At 40.1% G+C, this 19,596-nt stretch overlaps 1 protein-coding gene across 5 annotated transcripts in view; it reads left to right on the top strand.

The window, feature by feature from the left end:
• Positions 1-19,596, top strand: part of ift80 (intraflagellar transport 80 homolog (Chlamydomonas)) — a 91,135-nt gene that overhangs the window by 69,775 nt on the left and 1,764 nt on the right. For all 5 annotated transcript variants that reach the window (XM_010900543.3, XM_020046884.2, XM_010900630.4 and 2 more), the window contains 6 exons: positions 10,624-10,817; positions 11,526-11,689; positions 12,020-12,084; positions 13,195-13,330; positions 18,310-18,457; positions 18,617-18,788. In XM_010900543.3, coding sequence (XP_010898845.1) covers positions 10,624-10,817; positions 11,526-11,689; positions 12,020-12,084; positions 13,195-13,330; positions 18,310-18,457; positions 18,617-18,788 — 879 coding nt within the window. The remainder of the gene's footprint in view (positions 1-10,623; positions 10,818-11,525; positions 11,690-12,019; positions 12,085-13,194; positions 13,331-18,309; positions 18,458-18,616; positions 18,789-19,596) is intronic.

Genomic DNA, 19,596 nt, shown 5'->3' with positions numbered 1-19,596 from the left:
TAGGTTGAATTTTTATGCGTTCTATTGTCCTGCCTAATACTACACTAAAAAGGAACACGTCGCTAACTAGCTTAGCCGATAGCCGACCGGCACACCACAGTAAACTACTTACCCTCATATTTGTGCAGATTATTCGATACGTAGAGTTTGAATCCCTTGTTCCGCTTGCTTGTTGGAGCAGGGGACCAGGCATCAACAATTCGATGGACATCACTAATGTTTATTTTAGGCAGGTCTTGGAAACATCTACTAAAAACTGATGTTTTGGGCGACACGGGTGATCGCCTTAAGTAAACCGGAAAATAATATGCCGACATCTGGCTAAAGCGGAAGTTCGTCCATACGCTTGTGCACAGAGCCTATTCGTTCCTCTGCGGCCCACGGCAAGGAAGCTCCATTCAGGGATGCTCCATCAATATAAAACACTCTTATATTTTGTTCCTCAGCACTTATCGTTCTCTTGGTTTACTTCCTTATTCTATGGGTCGCAGTCAGTACGGGTTGCATATCAGTAATTTTTTCTAAGATAATACTTGTGTATACTGCTGAACTATTCGCTTCCCCTTTGCATGGTTAGAGAGGTCTACAAAACAATGATTATTTGGGGTTCAGTGGAAAAAAGACATGCAAAACATGACATTATCTTTAATTTATTATGAAGTTATAAACTTGGAAACAGTGGCTAATTGGCCATAATTCCCTGAACAAAAGAAGGGACATAAAGGTTTGACTTGTCGTTTGCATTCGTCATATTCGTCATATGTGCTAGGCAACTTCAGTTGGTAAGTTACGGCTCCAAGATCCAACTCCCAGGGGAAACTCAGAGTTTAGAATTTTAGTTCCGCAAAAAACAAAAAGTACGTGCATGGGTAAAACTAGACCATATCCTTTTGGATCACAACACGTACCGAACTGAACGTCCTGTACCGGATACGTGTACCGTTACACCTCTAAATGTTATCTATTTTTGTGTATCACATTTTTTTTATTTGTTATTAATTGTTGCATTTGTGCCTATGTTACTGGACGTCTCTCCTTGTATTACAGCGTCTTTGTTACAGTAAGTGTTAATCTCACTTCCTGTGACAGTGCATCTTTCCAATTGTACCTTCTCCAACTCCTAAAAACCACCGAAGTCAAGAGAAACGTTTACAAACTCTAATTTACTTTTCATCATATACTACTTGAACAAAAAAACGAAATAAAAAATAAAACCGCTTTTGCTGCTTAGAAAGCCAGGCATCATTCGGTTTGAAATCCATCACTGAGCTAAGTAAGATTACTCAGTTTATTACCCGTTATTTATTAACATATTTTATCAAATTTCACTCAATCTATAGCCATCTTTTTACAGTAAAAAGAAGCAAGACATTATGGGATTTTCACTATTTAAGACGCCATAAAATCGTTAGATATGGACATAGTTTTTTTATCTTCTTCAAGGAAATAAACAAGTCAGTACATAACAAAAAAGAAAACAAGCGCCGCAAGCTTTGAGGAACCAGTTGGAATAGGGGGCGGTATATGGGTGGAGCTTCTCTGAGCGGATGTTCCCTGCAGATAGACCTTTCTCCTTTCCCACATTTCTCTCACTAATACGGCGTACAGTGTTAAATGGCTATTTACTCGTGAGGTATAACCAATCTAGTAATATAGCAGGAGGGACAATAAAAAAAAAAGTATGTATTGTCCATCGTATCAGACAAATTTACGATTCTGATAATTGGAGAAATTATGAATATCGGATCCAATAATCAGCCAGGCTGATAATCAGTCGACCACCTAGCCTAGACTATAAATTTTCTACTATGCGAAGACAGGTATGCTTCTATGAGTTCTATAAAATAATCCAGTATGGATCTTCAGCTTTTTTACTGATTCAGCAGCAAAAACATTTTAGACAACATCCTCATCAAGCCAAAAACCCAGAAGTTACGGATCCTATATAATACCATATTTTGCATTGAGCACACATTTTTGGAGTGATTCCTGATATGCATAAAATGTATCACTGTAACACACAGAGGGCAAAAAAATGATAATAGGTCTACTACTACTCATAAAAACTCAGAATAATGATAGTGCAGCAGCCAGGCTCGGTGCAGTACCACTGTCCAATGACACAGTCGCTATGTCTAATGATATCAGAGAGCAACGCTGGACGAATCCATTGATATTGCTGGGCAGGCACAGCTCCTCACCTATGTCAGGTACCTGCGGGACAAGGCGATTGAGGAGGATGTCCTGTTTTGCCGGCCTCTTCAGTTGCACACTACAGGAGAAGCCATCTTCAATGTCCTTGATATTTTTTTCTGTGAAAATGGTTTGACTTGGGACCGATTTGTTGGCTTATGCACGGATGGTGCGCGGGCAATGACGGGCCATGAGCGTGGCCTAGCTGCTCGAGTTCAGCAAGTAGCTCCACTTGTGAAATGGACACATTGCATGGTCCATCCTGAAGCACTAGCTGCAAAAAAAATGCCAGTTCTCTTTGACTCCGTGCTGAACCAATCCGTGAAAATGATAAATCTCATCAAATCACGGCCGCTAAACTCTCGCTTGTTTGGGGTCCTCTGCCAGAAGATGGGGTCAGGGCACGAACAGCTGCTTCTGCACACTGAAGTTCGCTAGCTGTCCAGGGGGCAGGTGTTACAGCGGTTGTATGAGCTACGAGAGGAGGTGAAGTGTTTTTTGACAGAAATCAAATCAGATCTGGCGAAGCATCTGGATGACACTATGTGGCTTGCGTCTCTGTCCTAATTGGTCGATATATTTGACCGCTTGAATGGCCTCAACCTGTCTTTGCAAGGCCACGAAACTCATATTTTGCTCCTTGCAGACAGAGTGGACACCTTCACACAAAAACTTGACCTCTGGCATGGGTCAGAGGTCAAGTCGAGGGAACTGCGACATGTTCCCCAGCCTTGCAGACTTTATCACTGATGCAGGCAAGTCACATGATTTCTCCTCTCCATTTCAGTCAGCGTCTGAGCACCTGTCAGCAATGAGAGAACAATTTGCGACGTACTTTAAAGAGGATTATCGCTCTTTTGCGTGGGTTCGAGAACCATTTGTGTGCACAGCAATCGAGCTGTCAATTGATATGCAGGAACAGCTTATTGAGCTGAAGAGTGACAGTAGGCTGAAGGAACTATTTACCTCCTGCCCTCTTTCGTCATTCAGGGCAGCATTGATGCAGGTATACCCTCAACTCTGTGACGTCGCATTGAAGATTCTCCTCCCTTTCACATCGACATATTTGTGTGAGGCAGGATTCTCAAAAATGACTGCACTCAAAAGGAAATACCGCGATCGGCTATGTTTATCAGACATTGCGCCAAGAATTGAGGATATTTGCAAGGCAAAGCAGGCTCAGGTCTCACATTAACATCGCCTACCTGCAAGCTTCTGTAAAAAATGCAGATGATATTCCTACTATTAGGCCTAGTAATAATAACAATAATAGAGCATACATTCATATCAGAGGTCTGGTGCCAATTCCCAATTATAGAAATAGCCTAGTAATGATAATAGGCCTACTGATGATGATAATAATAATAAAATCCCAACAATAAAGCATGTAACCTCATAATTATATAGCAATAGCCTAGAAATGATAATAGGTCTACTACTACTCATAATAATAATAATAATAATAATAATGCCTGCAAGCTCACATTAGAAGTCTGGTGCTAGTGCCAATTAAAACCATAGCCTAGTAATGATAATAGGCCTACCTACACCTACTGATGATGATGATGATGATAATAATAATAATATTAATAATAATGTGAGGGCCTAAATATAATAGCCTAGGCGCTATTTATCTATCTATCTATCTATGCAAGGTGGTGTAGTGGGAGTGGCGCCGGGAAGGGGGGCCCCAATTGCAATGAACCAGCTTTGGGGGGGCCCAGCTTGCAAAAAGTTGAGAAACCCTGGCTTATACCTTCGCCTGGTCCAAGTATAGTTTGACATGCTGCTTCAGATTGTGGGCGTGAGCATTGTGGGGAGGGGGCCGATCAGACCATCTAAACAGCTTGCTGTTTAGCATTTGAACCAAATGTGAAAGATTTAATGTATTTATTTTTTGTGGAAAGTAAAACGTCCAAATTATTTGTATGTAAAATCTGTAAAACATGTAGCACCGTGTATAGTTCTAATGCTGGAGATAACCTACAGCATTTCGTGTATCTTTTTTTTGAGATCGTAAAAATCTAGATTGTAAAATCCACCAACAGATGGTATTGTCAGATGAATATCATCTTCAAAATGTATGTTTTTTAAAGGAATAAGTGAGTGATTTACTGAATATGTCAGCTTCATATTCACTCATCTTTCAAATACCATGATGCAAAGCAGTTTCCATGCCTGTCACTGTCTCACTGCTTGCAGGCTTGTGTTGCCATAGTAACCTGATTCACACAGCTTTGAGCTAGAATCATGATGTCAACCAAATGTTTTATGTGTTGATCATTGTAATATTTTAACTCTCAGTGCAGTTTGTTATTTTACAACTATGTTGACTTTGGTATTATTGTGTGTCGACACATCATCTAGCTACGAAGGTATGGTATACATTTACCTAAGCAGCCTGTCCAGAGAGGGCATTGCATTGTTGGTTGTGTTGGCAACCTGAATCTCAGTAGATATCAACAACAAATTTGTCATGTTGTTTGCTAACATACCTAAATAATATCACAACCAAGATTCCGACACATTACGCACACAACAGTAAATATTTTAGTGGGAAAAATATACATATTTTCTTCATTAAATATAAAAAACATCTCCGGAAGAAATTAAGAGACCACTGCACCTTTTTCTTTCCTTTCCAAAAAAGTTGAAAAGGAAGGTTTTGAGTGAGGAAGAGAAGTGTTAAAAGGAAGATACCACTGAATATTGAACGCTTCTGTTCCTCACTCAAAACTTTCCCTTTCAACTTTTTTGGAAAGGAAAGAAAAAGCTGTGGTAGTCTCTTATTTTTTTCTGGAGCTGTATTTGTGTTATTTAGCAATGTAAATCATTGGAATATGGGTTTTTGAGTGAAATATCCCTACAATGCCAGTTGGGGTACTAAGGTAGATTAAAAAAAAAAAAATTCAAGGCCATTTGGGTAAATAGCATGTTTTAAGCTTGTTCATTTACGGTTTTAAAATCCTCTTTGTACTAAAACAAGGATCTGTTAGGTCCTAGATTCGACCAGGCCTACTTTAACCACTCTAGATTTAAATCACCTATTATTCACCTATTATTATTAACATTAAGAGATTTAAAATGAGGACAACAAACATTTTACTTCCTCAGGTGCACATCGGTTTGCAGAACGTGGTTAATAGACTCATATAGCTATAGATTATTTTTTATGTTTTGGGTTCATTGAAATTGTTGGGGATAGAATTGTAACATTGAGCCAAAGAGATGATTGTTTGCTAAGGTTCCTATTAAGTCACCTTTTCCCATTCTGTCGCTTTCTATCAACAGTTAATGGTTTTTCCCATTCATTAATTTTTTCATTGTATGAACTAACATTGTTATTTGGCTCTTTGACCAAAAGCTCTCAAGTCTTGGTAAACTTTCAGGTAATAACTTGTCATTTTAATTGTAGTGGTCGCCATACTTCTAAATGTGAAGTTGACAGTCAGAGTTTAGGGCTGAGGCAAGTTTTAAAGTACTATTTACCAGATGGAGGGCAGTTCAATGGATTTTGTCCAGTTTTATTATATTGTATGTTTTCAGTTCACACTTCCCATTTGTTTACAAATGCAAAATTAGCACCACCCATCTCTTTAAGGATACACTTACAGATTATAGACTTGGACATACAGTATCTCACAAAACGGAGTACTCCCCTCACATTTTTGTAAGTTTTCATGTGACAAAAGTGAAGAAATGACACTTTGCTACAATGTAAACTCAGGTTGCCACTAGAGTCCTCTTCCAATCCAATAAATTCCCTCAATGAACTGTAGCTCCCCAGGACCGGCAGCACTCATGCAGCCCCAGAGCATGACACTCCCACCACCATGCTTGACTTTAGGCAAGACACACTTGTCTTTGTACTCCTCACCTGGTAGCCACCACACACGCTTGACACCATCTGAACCGAATAAGTTTATCTTTGTCTCATCAGACCACAGGACATGGTTCCAGGAATCCATGTCCTTAGTATGCTTGTCTTCAGCAAACTGTTTGTGGGCATGCTTGTGCATTATCTTTAGAAGAGGCTTCCTTCTGTGATGATAGTCATGCAGACCAATTTGATGCAGTGTGCGGCGTATGGTCTGAGCACTGACAGGCTGACCCCCCACCCCTTCAACCTCTGCAGCAATGCTGGCAGAACTCATATGTCTATTTCCCAAAGACAAATTCTGGATATGACGCTGAGCATGTGCACTCAACTTCTTTGGTTGACCATGGTGAGGCCTGTTCTGAGTGGAACCTGTCCTGTTAAACCGCTGTATGGTCTTGACCACCGTGCTGCAGCTCAGTTTCAGGGTCTTGGCAATCTTCTTATAGCTATGTAGAGCAACAAATCTTTTTTTTCAGTTCTTAGCATTGAGGTGCCATGTTGAACTTCCAGTGACCAGTATGAGGGAGTGAGAAAGCGATAACACAAAATTCCACACACCTGCTCCCCATTCACACCTGAGACTTTGTAACACTAACGAGTCACATGACACTGGGGAGGGTAAATGGCTAATTGGGCCATATTTGGACATTTTCACATAGGGGTGTACTCACTTTTGTTGCCAGCTGTTTAGACATTAATGGCTGTGTGTTGTGTAATTTTGAGGGGACAGCAAATTTACACTGTTATATAAGCTGTACACTCACTACTTTACATTGTAGCAAAGTGTCATTTCTTCAGTGTTGTCACATGAAAAGATATAATCAAAAATTAGCAAAAATGTGAGGGATGTACTTACTTTTGTGAGATACTGTACATTACATCTGAGTATATTTCTCTTTACATCGTCTGAGAGAGCATAAGCAGTGCCATTTGCAGCATTTACACCGACAGTCCAATTCAGATAGTTGTTCAGTAATTGGTCTATTAACTATTATGATCATCATCTTTCAGCTTTAATTTAAGGGGTTGAACAATAATATCATATGAAATGTTTAGGAATTGCAACCATTCTTATACATAGCCGACTTATTTCAGGGGCTCAAATGTAATTGGACAAATGAACAAAATCATGAATAAAATGTACATTTTTAATACTTTGTTGAGAATCCTTTGCAGGCTATGACTGCATGAAGTCTGGACCGCATGGACATCACCAAACGCTGGGTTTGCTCCTTTGTGATCCTTTGCCAGGCCTTTACTGCAGCTGTCTTCAGTAGTTGTTAGTTTGTGGGTCTTTCTGCCTTAGGTTTTGTCTTCAGCAAGTGAAATGCATGCTCGATCGGGTTGAGAATAGGTGATTGACTTTGCACCATTGCAGAACATTCCACTTATTTGCCTTAAAAACTCTGGGGTTGCTTTCGCAGTATGTTTTGTGTCATTGTCCATCTGTAAAGTGAAGTGCAATTGCAGAATTTGGCTGAATCTGGGCGGACAATATATCCTTATACACTTCAGAATTCATCCGACTGCTTATGTCACATCATTAATAAACACTAGTGACCCAGTGCCATTGGAAGCCATGCATGCCCATGCCATCACACTGCCTACACCATGTTTTACAGATTATGTGGTATGCTTCGGATCATGAGCCGTTCCAAGCCTTCTTCATACTTTTTTCCATTCCATCATTATGGTGCAGGTTGATCTTAGTTTCATCTGTCCAAAGAATGCTGTTCAAGAACTGGGCTTGCTTTTTTAGATGTTGTTTGGCAAAGTATAATCTGGCCTTTCTATTCTTGAGGCTTGTGAATTGTTTGCTTGGACAATGGTATGCCTACTTCCTGGAGAGTGTTCTTCACTTGGATGTTGTGGAGGGATATTTCTTTACCATGGAAAGGATCCTACGATTATCCACCACTGTGGTCTTCCATGGATATCCAAACCTTTTTGTGTTGCAGTGCTCATCAGTGCATTCTTTTTTTTCTCAGAATGTACCAAACTGTTGATTTGGCCACTCCTAATATTTCTGCTATCTCTCTGATGGATAATTTATTTTGCAGACTATTTCTATGTTGTTCTATTTATATTCTGCTATGTTTTTCTGTAATGCAAGTTCTGGTGCTATCAGAGGAATAACCTCTGTGTAAATGTAACAATCTGCCGATGACGGAAAATACAAGTTCTTGTGCTGCTGTTTAGACATCAATTTAGGGTATTATCTCACAAAAGGACTGACGAGTTTATCCAAGCGCTGGACCGTGAGAATTGAGATACCGGGGTTGTACAGTAAACAGTTATGGGAAATGTAAATCATTGAGGATGAATTTAAAATGCATGTACAGACATGGCATAAATGTCCCCCTGGAGAGAGCCGAGTAAGACATTGATGCATAGATTATCTCACAAAGGGACTGACGGGTTCATCCAAGCGCTGAAGTGCGAGGATTGAGATACAGGGGTGTTGAAATTCATGTACAGTCCCCCTGGATACAGCCGGGTTAGAGAATTTTAACAATCTGACTGTTTTAATTCTATTGCATTTTTCTTTTCATTGTAAAGCACATCAAATTGCTTCTGTGTATGAATTGTGATATATACAGTGAGGGAAAAAAGTATTTGATCCCCTGCTGATTTTATATGTTTGCCCACTGACAAAGAAATTATCTGTCTATAATTTTAATGGTAGGTATATTTGAACAGTGTGAGACAGAATAACAACAACAAAAAACAGAAAAACGCATGTCAAAAATTTTATGAAAAACTTTTTTCCCTCACTGTAATAAACTTGCTTGCTTGCTTTCACTTTCATTGAGGGCTCCTTTGACTGCGTGTTTTGGGCTCACAGCAGCAGCTTCCAAATGTGAATGCCACACCTGGAATCAACTCCAAAACTTTTTTCTGCTTATTTGATGAAGATAGTCCACACCTGTCCATGAAACAGCTTTTGAGTCAGTTGTCCAATTACTTCTCGTCCCTTGAAAAATAGGGGTCTACATGTTAAAGAGCTATAATTCCCAAACCCTTCCTCCAATTCGGACTTTAAGCCCATATTCATTATTTATCAGTAACTGGAATATACATCTCTGGAAAAAATTAAGAGACCACTGCACCTTTTTCTTTCCTTTCCAAAAAAGTTGAAAAGGAAAGTTTTGCATGGGGAACAAAAGCATTACATTTTCAGTGGTCTCTTAATTTTAACCCTTCTGTTCCTAACTCAAAACCTCCCTTTTCGAGTTTTTTGGAAAGGAAAGAAAAAGTTGCAGTGGTCTCTTAATTTTTTCCAGAGCTGTATTTTGGTAAACAGACAAAATAACAAAACTTGTGTCAGTGTCCAATTATTTCTGGAAAGTAATTTATATGTTCATTGTTGTGAATAATAATAATAATAAAAAACATGCTAATAGGAAGGAAAGTTATACCCCTACACAGACTGTAGTAAAGGTACAGTGGGGAGAACAAGTATTTAATACACTGCCAATTTTGCAGGTTTTCTTACAAAGCATGTAGAAGGTACTCTTCAACTGTGAGTGACGGAATCTAAAACAAAAATTTCAGAAAATCACATTGTATGATTTTTAAGTAATTAATTAGCATTTTATTGCATGACATAAGTATTCTCACCTCGTATTTCACCTGTATGTCAACAGATTGTTAGTGTTAGTGTGTGCATGTACAGTACCAGTCAAACATTTGGACACCTACTCATATATTTTTCCACACTGAAAAATAATAGTGAAGATATCTAAATTATGAAGAACACATATGGAATCATGTAGTAAACCATTTTTTTTTAATTATTAAAATACATTTATATTTTGGATTCTTCAAAGTGATGGGATGGTGAATCACTGCAGATCACTGCTGTGGAAGCCATGCTGGTGGAGTGTGCCTTGAAGTTATAAATAAATCACACACTGTCATCAGTAAAGCACCCCCACACCATCCCTCCTCCATGCTTTACTGTGGGAATGACACATGCAGAGATTATCTGTTCACCCACTCTGCGTCTCACAAAGACATGGCGGTTGAAACCAAAGTCTCATATTTTGACTCACAAGACCAAAAGACAGATTTCCACTGCTCTTATGTCCATTGTCGGTCTTTGCCCAAGCAAGTTTCTTCTTATTGGTGTTCTTCAGTAGTGGTTTCTTTTCAACCATGATGGCTTGATTCATGTAGTCTCCTTTGAGAAGTTGATGTTGAGATGTATTTGTTACATGAACTCTGTGAAGCATTTATTTGGGCTCCAGTCTGACGTGCAATTAATTGTAGATTTCTGAGACCGGTAACTCTAATAAACTTATGCCCAACAGCAGAGTTAACTCTGGGTCTTCCTTTCCTGTGGCAGTCCTCATGAGAGCTAGTTTCATCATAGTGCTTGATGGTTTCCATGTCTTCACTATTCTACATTCTGAGTCAGGGTTAAAAATACCTTTGAATATGAGGGTATGTCCATACTTTTGACTGTTAGGGCAGGTGTTCTACTAAACTGTCTTCCCCCGCTCCACCTTTTCTATTGTTCGATTCATCTCCCTCTGTCCATCCTCCAGGTGCGGAACGTGGTCAATGATGCTGTGGATATTTTGGAGTTCAGAGATCGAGTCATCAAAGCTTCTCTGGCCCATGGTCACCTGGTTGTAACCACCTCTCTCCAGTGCTACGTGTATAGTGCTAAGAACTGGAATACCCCTCTCATCTTTGACCTGAAGGAGGGGACCGTCAGCCTCATTGTACAGGCTGAAAAGTGAATCTATTTATCCAACTTCAGTTCTCTCTTTCATTTCTCTCCCTGCAAGACACCCCCCCTCCTTTTACTTTCCAAACTGTGTAAGAACTGTGTGAGTGTGTGCCAGTAGCAGAGCAGGTCTGGCTATGCTAGCATGGCTGCAGAAGAGAACAGAAAGATGTTCATTTATCATTCTCCCTAATGCTTCATTTCTACTCAGTGATTGTTCATCAACCCGCCAGTGAAATAGAGACTATTTAGATTTCTGGCAACTCCTTCTCGCACTGTTTTGAAATCTGATTGAAAACGAGACCGCAGATGGAAATTAACTTTATCTCAACTCTGGTGCAACCTAAGGAGTGCACGGTCCCTGACAAATACCCTGAATTAATATATAAATAAATGCACACAGCTGTTGTTTTTACTTAAAAACAATAATGCAACACAGCTTCATGCTTTTGAAGATAATTGTTTCTTAACATTCTTAGTTATTTGGGCAGTTTTGTAATATTTTGTCTCCATCTCACAGATTGTAACACATTTCCTATTTTCCTCGTTGCTGCTTTTTCTTTCCATCTCTGTCCATCTCTAAATCTGCTTTTATATCTCTCCTCTGTCTCTAACATTGCATTCTGTCACTCCTCTTCTCCCAATCTCTGTCATCAACCTTTCCCGTCTCATCTCTGTCTCTTTCCTTCTCTTATCTCTCTGTGGTTCTGCCCTAAGACACTTCCTACTGGTGGACGGGGCAGGGTTGTATGTGTTCTCCTACGAGGGCCGGCTCATCTCCACTCCCAGATTCCCCGGAATGAGAACAGACATCCTCAACACCCAGTCGGTCTCCCTTAGCAACGACAGCATTGCCATCCGGGACAAGAGCGATGAGAAGGGTTAGTGGAACGCCAGCTGAGTTGTGCCTTTACTGCTACAATACAACACCAAATGTTCTACACAGCAGGGAGAGATTTGCCTTTGGCTGCTTCATCCAATGACATTCACAGACGTTAAACACATTGAAACGTCAGGAGCACTTTGTCATAAAGAGCATTACACTTTACCCACAGAAAATGAGCAGAACACAAGAACCCAGGGAAATGACTTCTGCAGGACTCGCGAGTGCTGCCTGGTGTAGACAGGAACAATGACCATTTGTAATGATTATCCAGTTTTTTAAATCCATTTCCATCCTCTCCTCACCTTCCTCTTTTCTTGTCTTCCAGTAATTTTTCTGTTTGATGCCCTGACGGGGAAAGCCCTGGGTGATGGGAAGCCACTGACTCACAAGGTGAGTTATTAACCAACTAACACACAAGCAGTCACAGCACACACCACTGTGCTCTTGGGACACTTAGTGTGTGTACACACATTTTAGAAGAGTCTGTGTATATCTTCACATGTCATATGTTCACATAACTCACAGTTACCTTCTGCAGCATATCAGGATTGGGGTAGGGTATGCTGATGCTTGGACTGTGCCTCAGGGTAGTTGTGTGACAGTGTAAGTATGGTGGGTTCCAGCGCCCCCAATAGGCCAGGGTGAAAGGGTCAGGGAACCAAGGAAATAAAGCTGAGAGAAGAATTAGTGAAGTGTTGAGTAAAGAATAAGAAACTAGATAGGTCAAGAGGGAAAGATCCAGTATGTGAGGGAAATAGAGAGCAAGCGTGTGAGTGAGCAAGAGATGGAGGACGAAGGGGGAGGGTTGGGGAGGAAGAATAGAAGTGAAAGGGAGAAAGAGATAGGGTGTAAATTAAAGAGGGAGAAAAGCAGAAGAAGCCAGGATCAGCAGTTACTGTTTGTCAGCATAGCTGTGTCTGCCAGCACTCCACAGTTCCAAGACAGAGGAGCACTGCACTGAAGCCAGCTGGCTCTGACATGCACGCACACACACACACACTTGCACGCCCGCACGCACACACACGTTGGGGAGCATGGGCTAGGGGCTATGGGGTCAGACTACTGGCTCCCCTTTCTCTTACAGGCCTCCCGCTTTTCTCCCTGTCTCATTTCTTCCTCTTACCTCTTAATTCCACCTCTTTCCATGGAGTTGACTATCTTCCCTATGATCTAGGCTTCATTGTTCCCTCCTGTGGACATCTACTCAGGGTCTGCTGGGGACTAGATAGTACTGAGGGAGAACAGGGGTTATGTGGGTTATTGTGTGTTGAGAAGCAATGTGTATCAATAGACAATACTGTAAATCTAGGAGTTGGTGGAGATTGGTGGAGTTTGACACTGATGGTTCAGTTAGACCAGATAATGTGAAGCAGGCTTCTCCCCCACAACTTCCCAACAACTCACAAACATTCATATATGTATATGTGTGTGTGTGTGTGTGTGTGTGTGTGTGTGTGTGTGTGTGTGGGCGCATGTTGTGCGTGCGTGTGTGTGTCCCAGATGGAGGTGGTGGAGATTGCTCTGGACCAGTGTGGCCCATCCAGTGAGAGGAAGATTGCAGTCATAGATAAGAACCGTGACCTGTACCTGACATCTCTCCGACGCCTCAACAAAGAACACAATGTCTGCAAGATAGGTACGATAAAGAGCCATAGAGAAATGGAGGGGATGTATACAGTATAACCATAGCCCAAATTGCATCTTAAACCAGTCTCTGGGATATGTTGTTGTTTTTTGGTAAAATTTGATTTTAGGCTGTATTGGAATTTTGCAATACTATTTAGGATGTTCTAAAGAATATATACATTTAATGTAAAGCAAAACAAGGAAATATGCACTTGGTTCAAATATGATTTTAATGCTTTAAAAAAGACTTGTGGCCACTGCTCTTTCATTACAGGACCCTGCATAGTCAAAAGCAATGTTGGCAACAAACTAAGTGAGGATTTCGGTAAAGTTCTGTCTTAACATTAAAGTTACCATTATGCTGAGGTGGCTATTTTACTCACTTAACTCTCAGAAGTAGCTAGTTTGAAACATTAGCTACCCTGCAAGCCAATCAAATGTATTTTATTTATTAGCAGTTCTCAGACAGATACCCTCACTAAAACCCCAGTGATCAAAGAACAACAAGAAATTGAAGAACAGTGGCTAGGAAAAACTCCTAGATAGAGTTTGAAACTAAGAAGAAACCTACTGAGAAGGCAGACCCTGAGGATTGGCTGTGCCGGGTAGAGGTTATGAGAGTACATGACCTTTGAAATTCACATTGTTCAACTGCAGTTAAGCCTAAAAGTATTCATACCCATGCCAGATTTTGAGCCATAGTGAATTTTTATTTGACCAATAGGTTTCTTCTGGTTGTAAAAGACATAAACAAGGGACAAAATACGGTAAGACATTGTCCTGGAGATACAAATGAATAACGTAACTCTTTAAGTTTTTAAATGTTGGACATGGCATTCATACCCCTTGGAATTGTTAAAATTTTTTGAGTAAATGCAAGTTTCTATACCATTCTTATAATTTCCACCATGAGAGAGCATTCTATCAACTATAAATTGAGAACAGCTGAACAGCAGTAGTTCTCTAGTCAGTTACTAGTCAACTGCAAGTCATGGCTAAAAACAGAAATAGTTACGTTATTCATTTGTTACTGAGTTTCCAAAGAGTCCGTAATTTGTTTTGTAATGATCATGATTTTCTCGTCAAAGAAGTTCATTAATTTCTTACTGACTTCTTCACTTATGGAATGCTGTTTTTCTTACTGCCTGCTTCACTTATGGAATGAAGCTGTATTGAGGTTAAATAATTGTGTTTATTCTCAGTCAGGTTGGAAAAATAGGCTGATTGAGCAGAAGTGAGTGTTTTTCAATAATGTTGCAAATTGTAAAAACTAGATCCAAGGTATGAATGTGGCATTGCATGTTAGACATGTTATGGCTCCAAAAGTGGAAGTGGAAGTCGCTTCTGGAAACTCATTGAGGAACACTGTACAACCCCGGGGCCTGTAAATAGTAGCTATGAAATATGATTAAGTGAACCTCATATATTTTATCACTAAAACCTCAAAAGATATAAACGTAGTAATTGGTTCGGGAGTAAATTGCAATTTGGTGTCATAAATATTAGCGACACCTCTGCCTTTGGGGGATGCATGGGGGATATGGACAAGAGTGTAGCCAGGAGAGGCCTCATTTAGGTCAGTAAATTAATCAGGCTTAATCCAGGTTTCACAATGGCCAGTCACACCCATGACCGAAATGGGGATGTGACTGGCCATTACTTTGAAATACAGGTGAACTGTGTCCAGACTCTTTATGTAGGATCCTGATCAGCTTCATAGGACAGGGACAACAAGGTGGGCTGTGGGCAGTGACAGCAAGAACCATTAGGCAGAAACTAAGACAGAGGTTTGTTGTGAGGTCTGTTAGCAAATCTGTTTCCTCTGACCCAAAATGAGTATTTCAGTTTTTTTTATGTTTAAAAGGAAAAATAATATCTGTCATGCCCTTCTTAATGCCTGAAACACCGGCTTCCAGAGTAGGCAGTTTTCATTTAAATGTAAAATTGTGTGTCGTCTGCATAGCTGTGAAAGTTGACAATGAGTTTCCAGATAACATCACAAAAAGGCAGCATGTGTTGTAAAAACAAAAGTTGTCCTTTAAATTGGGCCTTGACAAACACCAAAGGGTAAATACGTTTCCCTATTTAAGTCAATGATTTGTTCATGCTATTTCTATATTTTTAATCCTATGCAATATGCAAAATCCATGAAGATAAAAAATGGTCCCTGGTGATAAATTACATGGTAGAAGCTTAAGTGTATATTTGCAGTTTGAAGATGTCTGCTATGTTAATAGTAAATTGTCTATTAATGAATCAATTTGTTTGGTGGTATTCATACCTTGGTTGAAAACTCATTAGAGAGTATTTTGATTGATACGTTGTCTATTCTTGTTTATTAAAATACATTTACGATGAGAGCATACCAGCATACCATATACATTTGAATTACTATGGGTTTCTTTGCTCTCATGCAGCTAATGTTAGGAAGAATGCCTGTATTGTTGTAGTTACTGGCTATATTGGCAATCCTTTAAAATGTATAACTTTACCATGCTCAAAAGGGATATTGCTCTACCAATTGGTGTTCTTTGCAGCATTAAAAAACTCCATGTTTTTGTGTTTGCATATATGCTTGAAATATCTTACCTAGTCATTCAGAAATCAGTATTAGAGCACACTGAGTCAGTCCATGCAATATATTAGGTTTGCCACAAAATATCGGTTAAATACCTACTAAATATCGGTTAAATACCCCCCCCCCCCCAAAAAAAAAAGCATTCTTCCCTCTGGCCATCGGTCTGTTGGGTATTTTCACCCTTGCTCTATTTCAGACCATTTCTGTCTATACGGTTCAAAGTAGTAAATGCTGCAAAGGAACCTCCAATACCTCAAAAGAGGCCCTGAAGTTAAGCGAACTGAGACCATCTTGTTGAATGTTGAACTGAACTGGTAAGAGAGCTGAGTCCTCATTTAAAGGCAAGGGGCAGTGTGAATTCAATAAGAACTGAGTTCTTAAGCTTTTTTTCACCCAACAGTTCACATTAAAGAGAACTGAGATTGGTTCTTTTAAAGAGGACTATATTTGAAAACACCATTAAACTCTCTGCATATCTGCCCTGTACTCTGATCTACACCGTAGAGCTAATTTACAGACTTACACACGATACACCCTCCATCACACAGTTTTTAAGGTTGTGTTCACACTTGGTCCCTTGGATAATATTTTTTCAAACTTAGTGCCGTTTGCTAAAATTTTTGTGCTGGCTGAACTGACTTATTTAACTCTTTTCACCCCTGAGTTTACTTTGAAGGTTAGATCGGTTTAGTTTTTTCACATTGAGTGCCCTGCAAAATATTTCCTCTTCATAGTGATTTGTTGGGTGAAAAAAAGTTGAAGAACTCCGTTCTTATTGTATTCACACTTCTCTTGCCTTTCAATGAGGACTCAGCTCTCTTGCCAGTTTACTTCAACATTTGAGCTCTCTTTGCATTCACATTGCTATGTTTGGAAAGGAACCCAATCTGTTTTCCAACATTAACTCATTGTACTCTGGGCAACTGCACAGTGCAGGACAAGCCATGCCATCAGAACCTGTTATCGGACAGGGATGTAACTGCTTTAATGTTGTCTTTTTTTTAATTTTCAGTTTTGAAAATGTTAAGATGCTGTAATACAAATATGTAGGTTATTTAAAATGTCTGGTAACAGGATACATTTTGTAAAGTTGCCATATTTTTTACTTTATCTGTTCCAGTAGTGTAGTGCTTAGTGTGGGAATATTGATAAGCAAACCTGATGAGCTGTGTTGACATTGAACTAATCCAGATTGACAAGTCTCAGTTAATTTTGCTTCAGGGGCTCTTTGTAGGTCTGAGTTCCTATGGAACTTTCTCACTGTAACAGAAATGTTATGCCAACTGCACTGAGTTCTCAAAGTTTTGACAGAGACAAAGTGTAAAAAAAGTGTAAAAAACTCCCTTCACACTCACACACTAAACATACACACACACGCACACACATTCACCAACATGCATGCGCCGAGATGTGCCATGCTAAAAGACTCCTACCCAAAAAGAGTAATAAAATCAAAAGGTGCTTCAACAAAGTATTAGTTTAAGGGTGTGCACACTTATGCAACCAGGTTATTGTAAGGTTTTTATTTTTCATTTTTCCCCCTCAAAGATTTCAGTTTGTTTTTTTAAATTGAATTGTTCACATTATAGGTCACATTTAAAGTGTAAAAAGTTCTGACATGATTTATCTTTGTCTCATTCTTTTACATCACAACAACCTGGCATTTTAACCGGGGCGTGTAGACTTTTTATATCCACTGTACATTCGGTCACACGCTGCTGTACTCTCAACCCTTGTGACTTTCCATTTATTTGCTTATTGTATTTTTTATGTCGTCTTTGTTTTTCTTGTCTTATATTAGTTACTTTATTGTGACAGCATTGTTTAGGAGCCATTACACAGGGATTTCACAAAACCCTTGACAATGTGCTACTGTGTGTATGCGACCAATAAAACAACTTTTTACTTCAGCCTGGGCCTGGGATGGTCTTTCACTTGAGTTATACTACAACATTGGTTCATTCCAGTTTACTGTGATTTAGGTCAACTGTAATTTTCTATTTCCTCTCCTCTGTCAATAAATCCTACAATGCCCTAAATATATTTATTTTAAATGTCAGCTTTTAATTTAATTTTTAATTTTTAATTTTTTTCTACTTCTCAAAGCAATATTCAGTTTATTTGGTATGGTGTACGGTTTAATTTAGGTTGTGGTTTGAAAAAGGCTTGGAAACTTGAATGAGGTTGAGTAGATTGTGAAGGCACTGTGATCCACAAACCATGTGGTAAAGGTCAGCTGTTAGTGTGTGTTAGCTATTAATTGTGCGCTTTCACCCATAACGGAAATATTTCGGATATATTTAAGTGTGCCAAGTAAAGTAATTTAATGTGTGACACGGTACTTTCAGACCAAAACCATGTTTTTCTGTATAGATGATAACATTGTATGTGGTCTGTCTCCTGCTCTACAGGTACTATGGTCCACACTATGGCATGGAACGACTCTGCTAACATCCTGTGTGGAATTCAGGACACACAGTTCACCGTTTGGCACTATCCCAGTGCCGTCTTCACTGACAAGGACCTGCTGCCAAAAACAATCTACATGAAGGATGCCAGGTAACACCACATGCAGTACCCCATTATCAGATTTTTATTATATTAATCATCTTTATCTCAAATTTAGAGACCATTGATTTTCAACTAAGAGATTCCTGGATGATGCCCTTGGGCTCAATGGCTGTCCATAAAAAAGTTTCTGTCGGTCCCACTCCACAGTGAGTTCAGTCGTGCGCCCCACATTTTGAACTATGTTGGGACCAAGGTGACAGTGCGTCGCGGTGATGGCTCATTGGTGTACAGCAGCGTTTCTCCCTACTCCACCCTTCTGCACGAGTACAGCGCCTCCTCTCGTTGGGAAGATGCACTGCGCCTCTGCCGCTTTGCCAAGGTAACATGCACACCTGACTGGAGAGTAAACTTAGAAGTCTCCCTGGTAGTTTTTGACGTATCGTCTGCATAGCACAGAGCACACATGTACTTTTTAGCATACATCTTACGGAGCTCTTGATAATAGTTTTTTTCAAGATTTTGCAACGGTGTGACATATCCAAGTGGCCCGTAGTTTCACCAGGCCTGTGGTCTCCCTGCCCCTGCCTACCCGGCAGGCAGGGGCTGCTCTGCGTCCTGAGCCTCTCTCTTAAAGCCAGTGATTTAGGATGAATAGTATAATTAGTGGTCTGTAATTGCTAGCACATTGTGGGTTGTAGCAGAATTGAAAAGGGCAAGGGGGACAATAGCCTGGGCCCGAAGAAACACTCAGTCACAGCGAGGGGCCTCAGGGTGAGGGGCCACAGGTCTGGGTCCTGGAGTTTGTAGATAGGGGGGTTAGAGCCCTGAGGGAAAAGGTAATAGTTCCTCCTGGGGTTTTTGGGTTCTGCTTGTCTGTTCTGACAGACCTTGCAGGGTCCCCTTTCCTTAGTGTGGGAACAACAGGCAGCGTGGGAACTTACTGACACACTCTAGCTGTGGGGTGTGTGAAGGGGTCACTTGTTTCTGTATACTATGTGTTTCTCCGACTCTTCATGAAGCAACTTGGTCCTGTCGTCTCACCGAGACTGTCTGCGTTTCCTGAATGAACATGACATCAGAATCACACACACATACACAGCAGTCAGTTGTCAGTATGTGCGAACTTTGCCCTGCAGTGTGACACTAATGAGGCCTGTGTGTTGTGAGGATGAGCAGACTAGTAATGG

This window comes from Esox lucius, chromosome 1, assembly GCF_011004845.1.
Source record: "Esox lucius isolate fEsoLuc1 chromosome 1, fEsoLuc1.pri, whole genome shotgun sequence".
NCBI lineage: Eukaryota > Metazoa > Chordata > Actinopteri > Esociformes > Esocidae > Esox > Esox lucius.
This window is presented reverse-complemented; position numbering and strand designations above follow the sequence as displayed.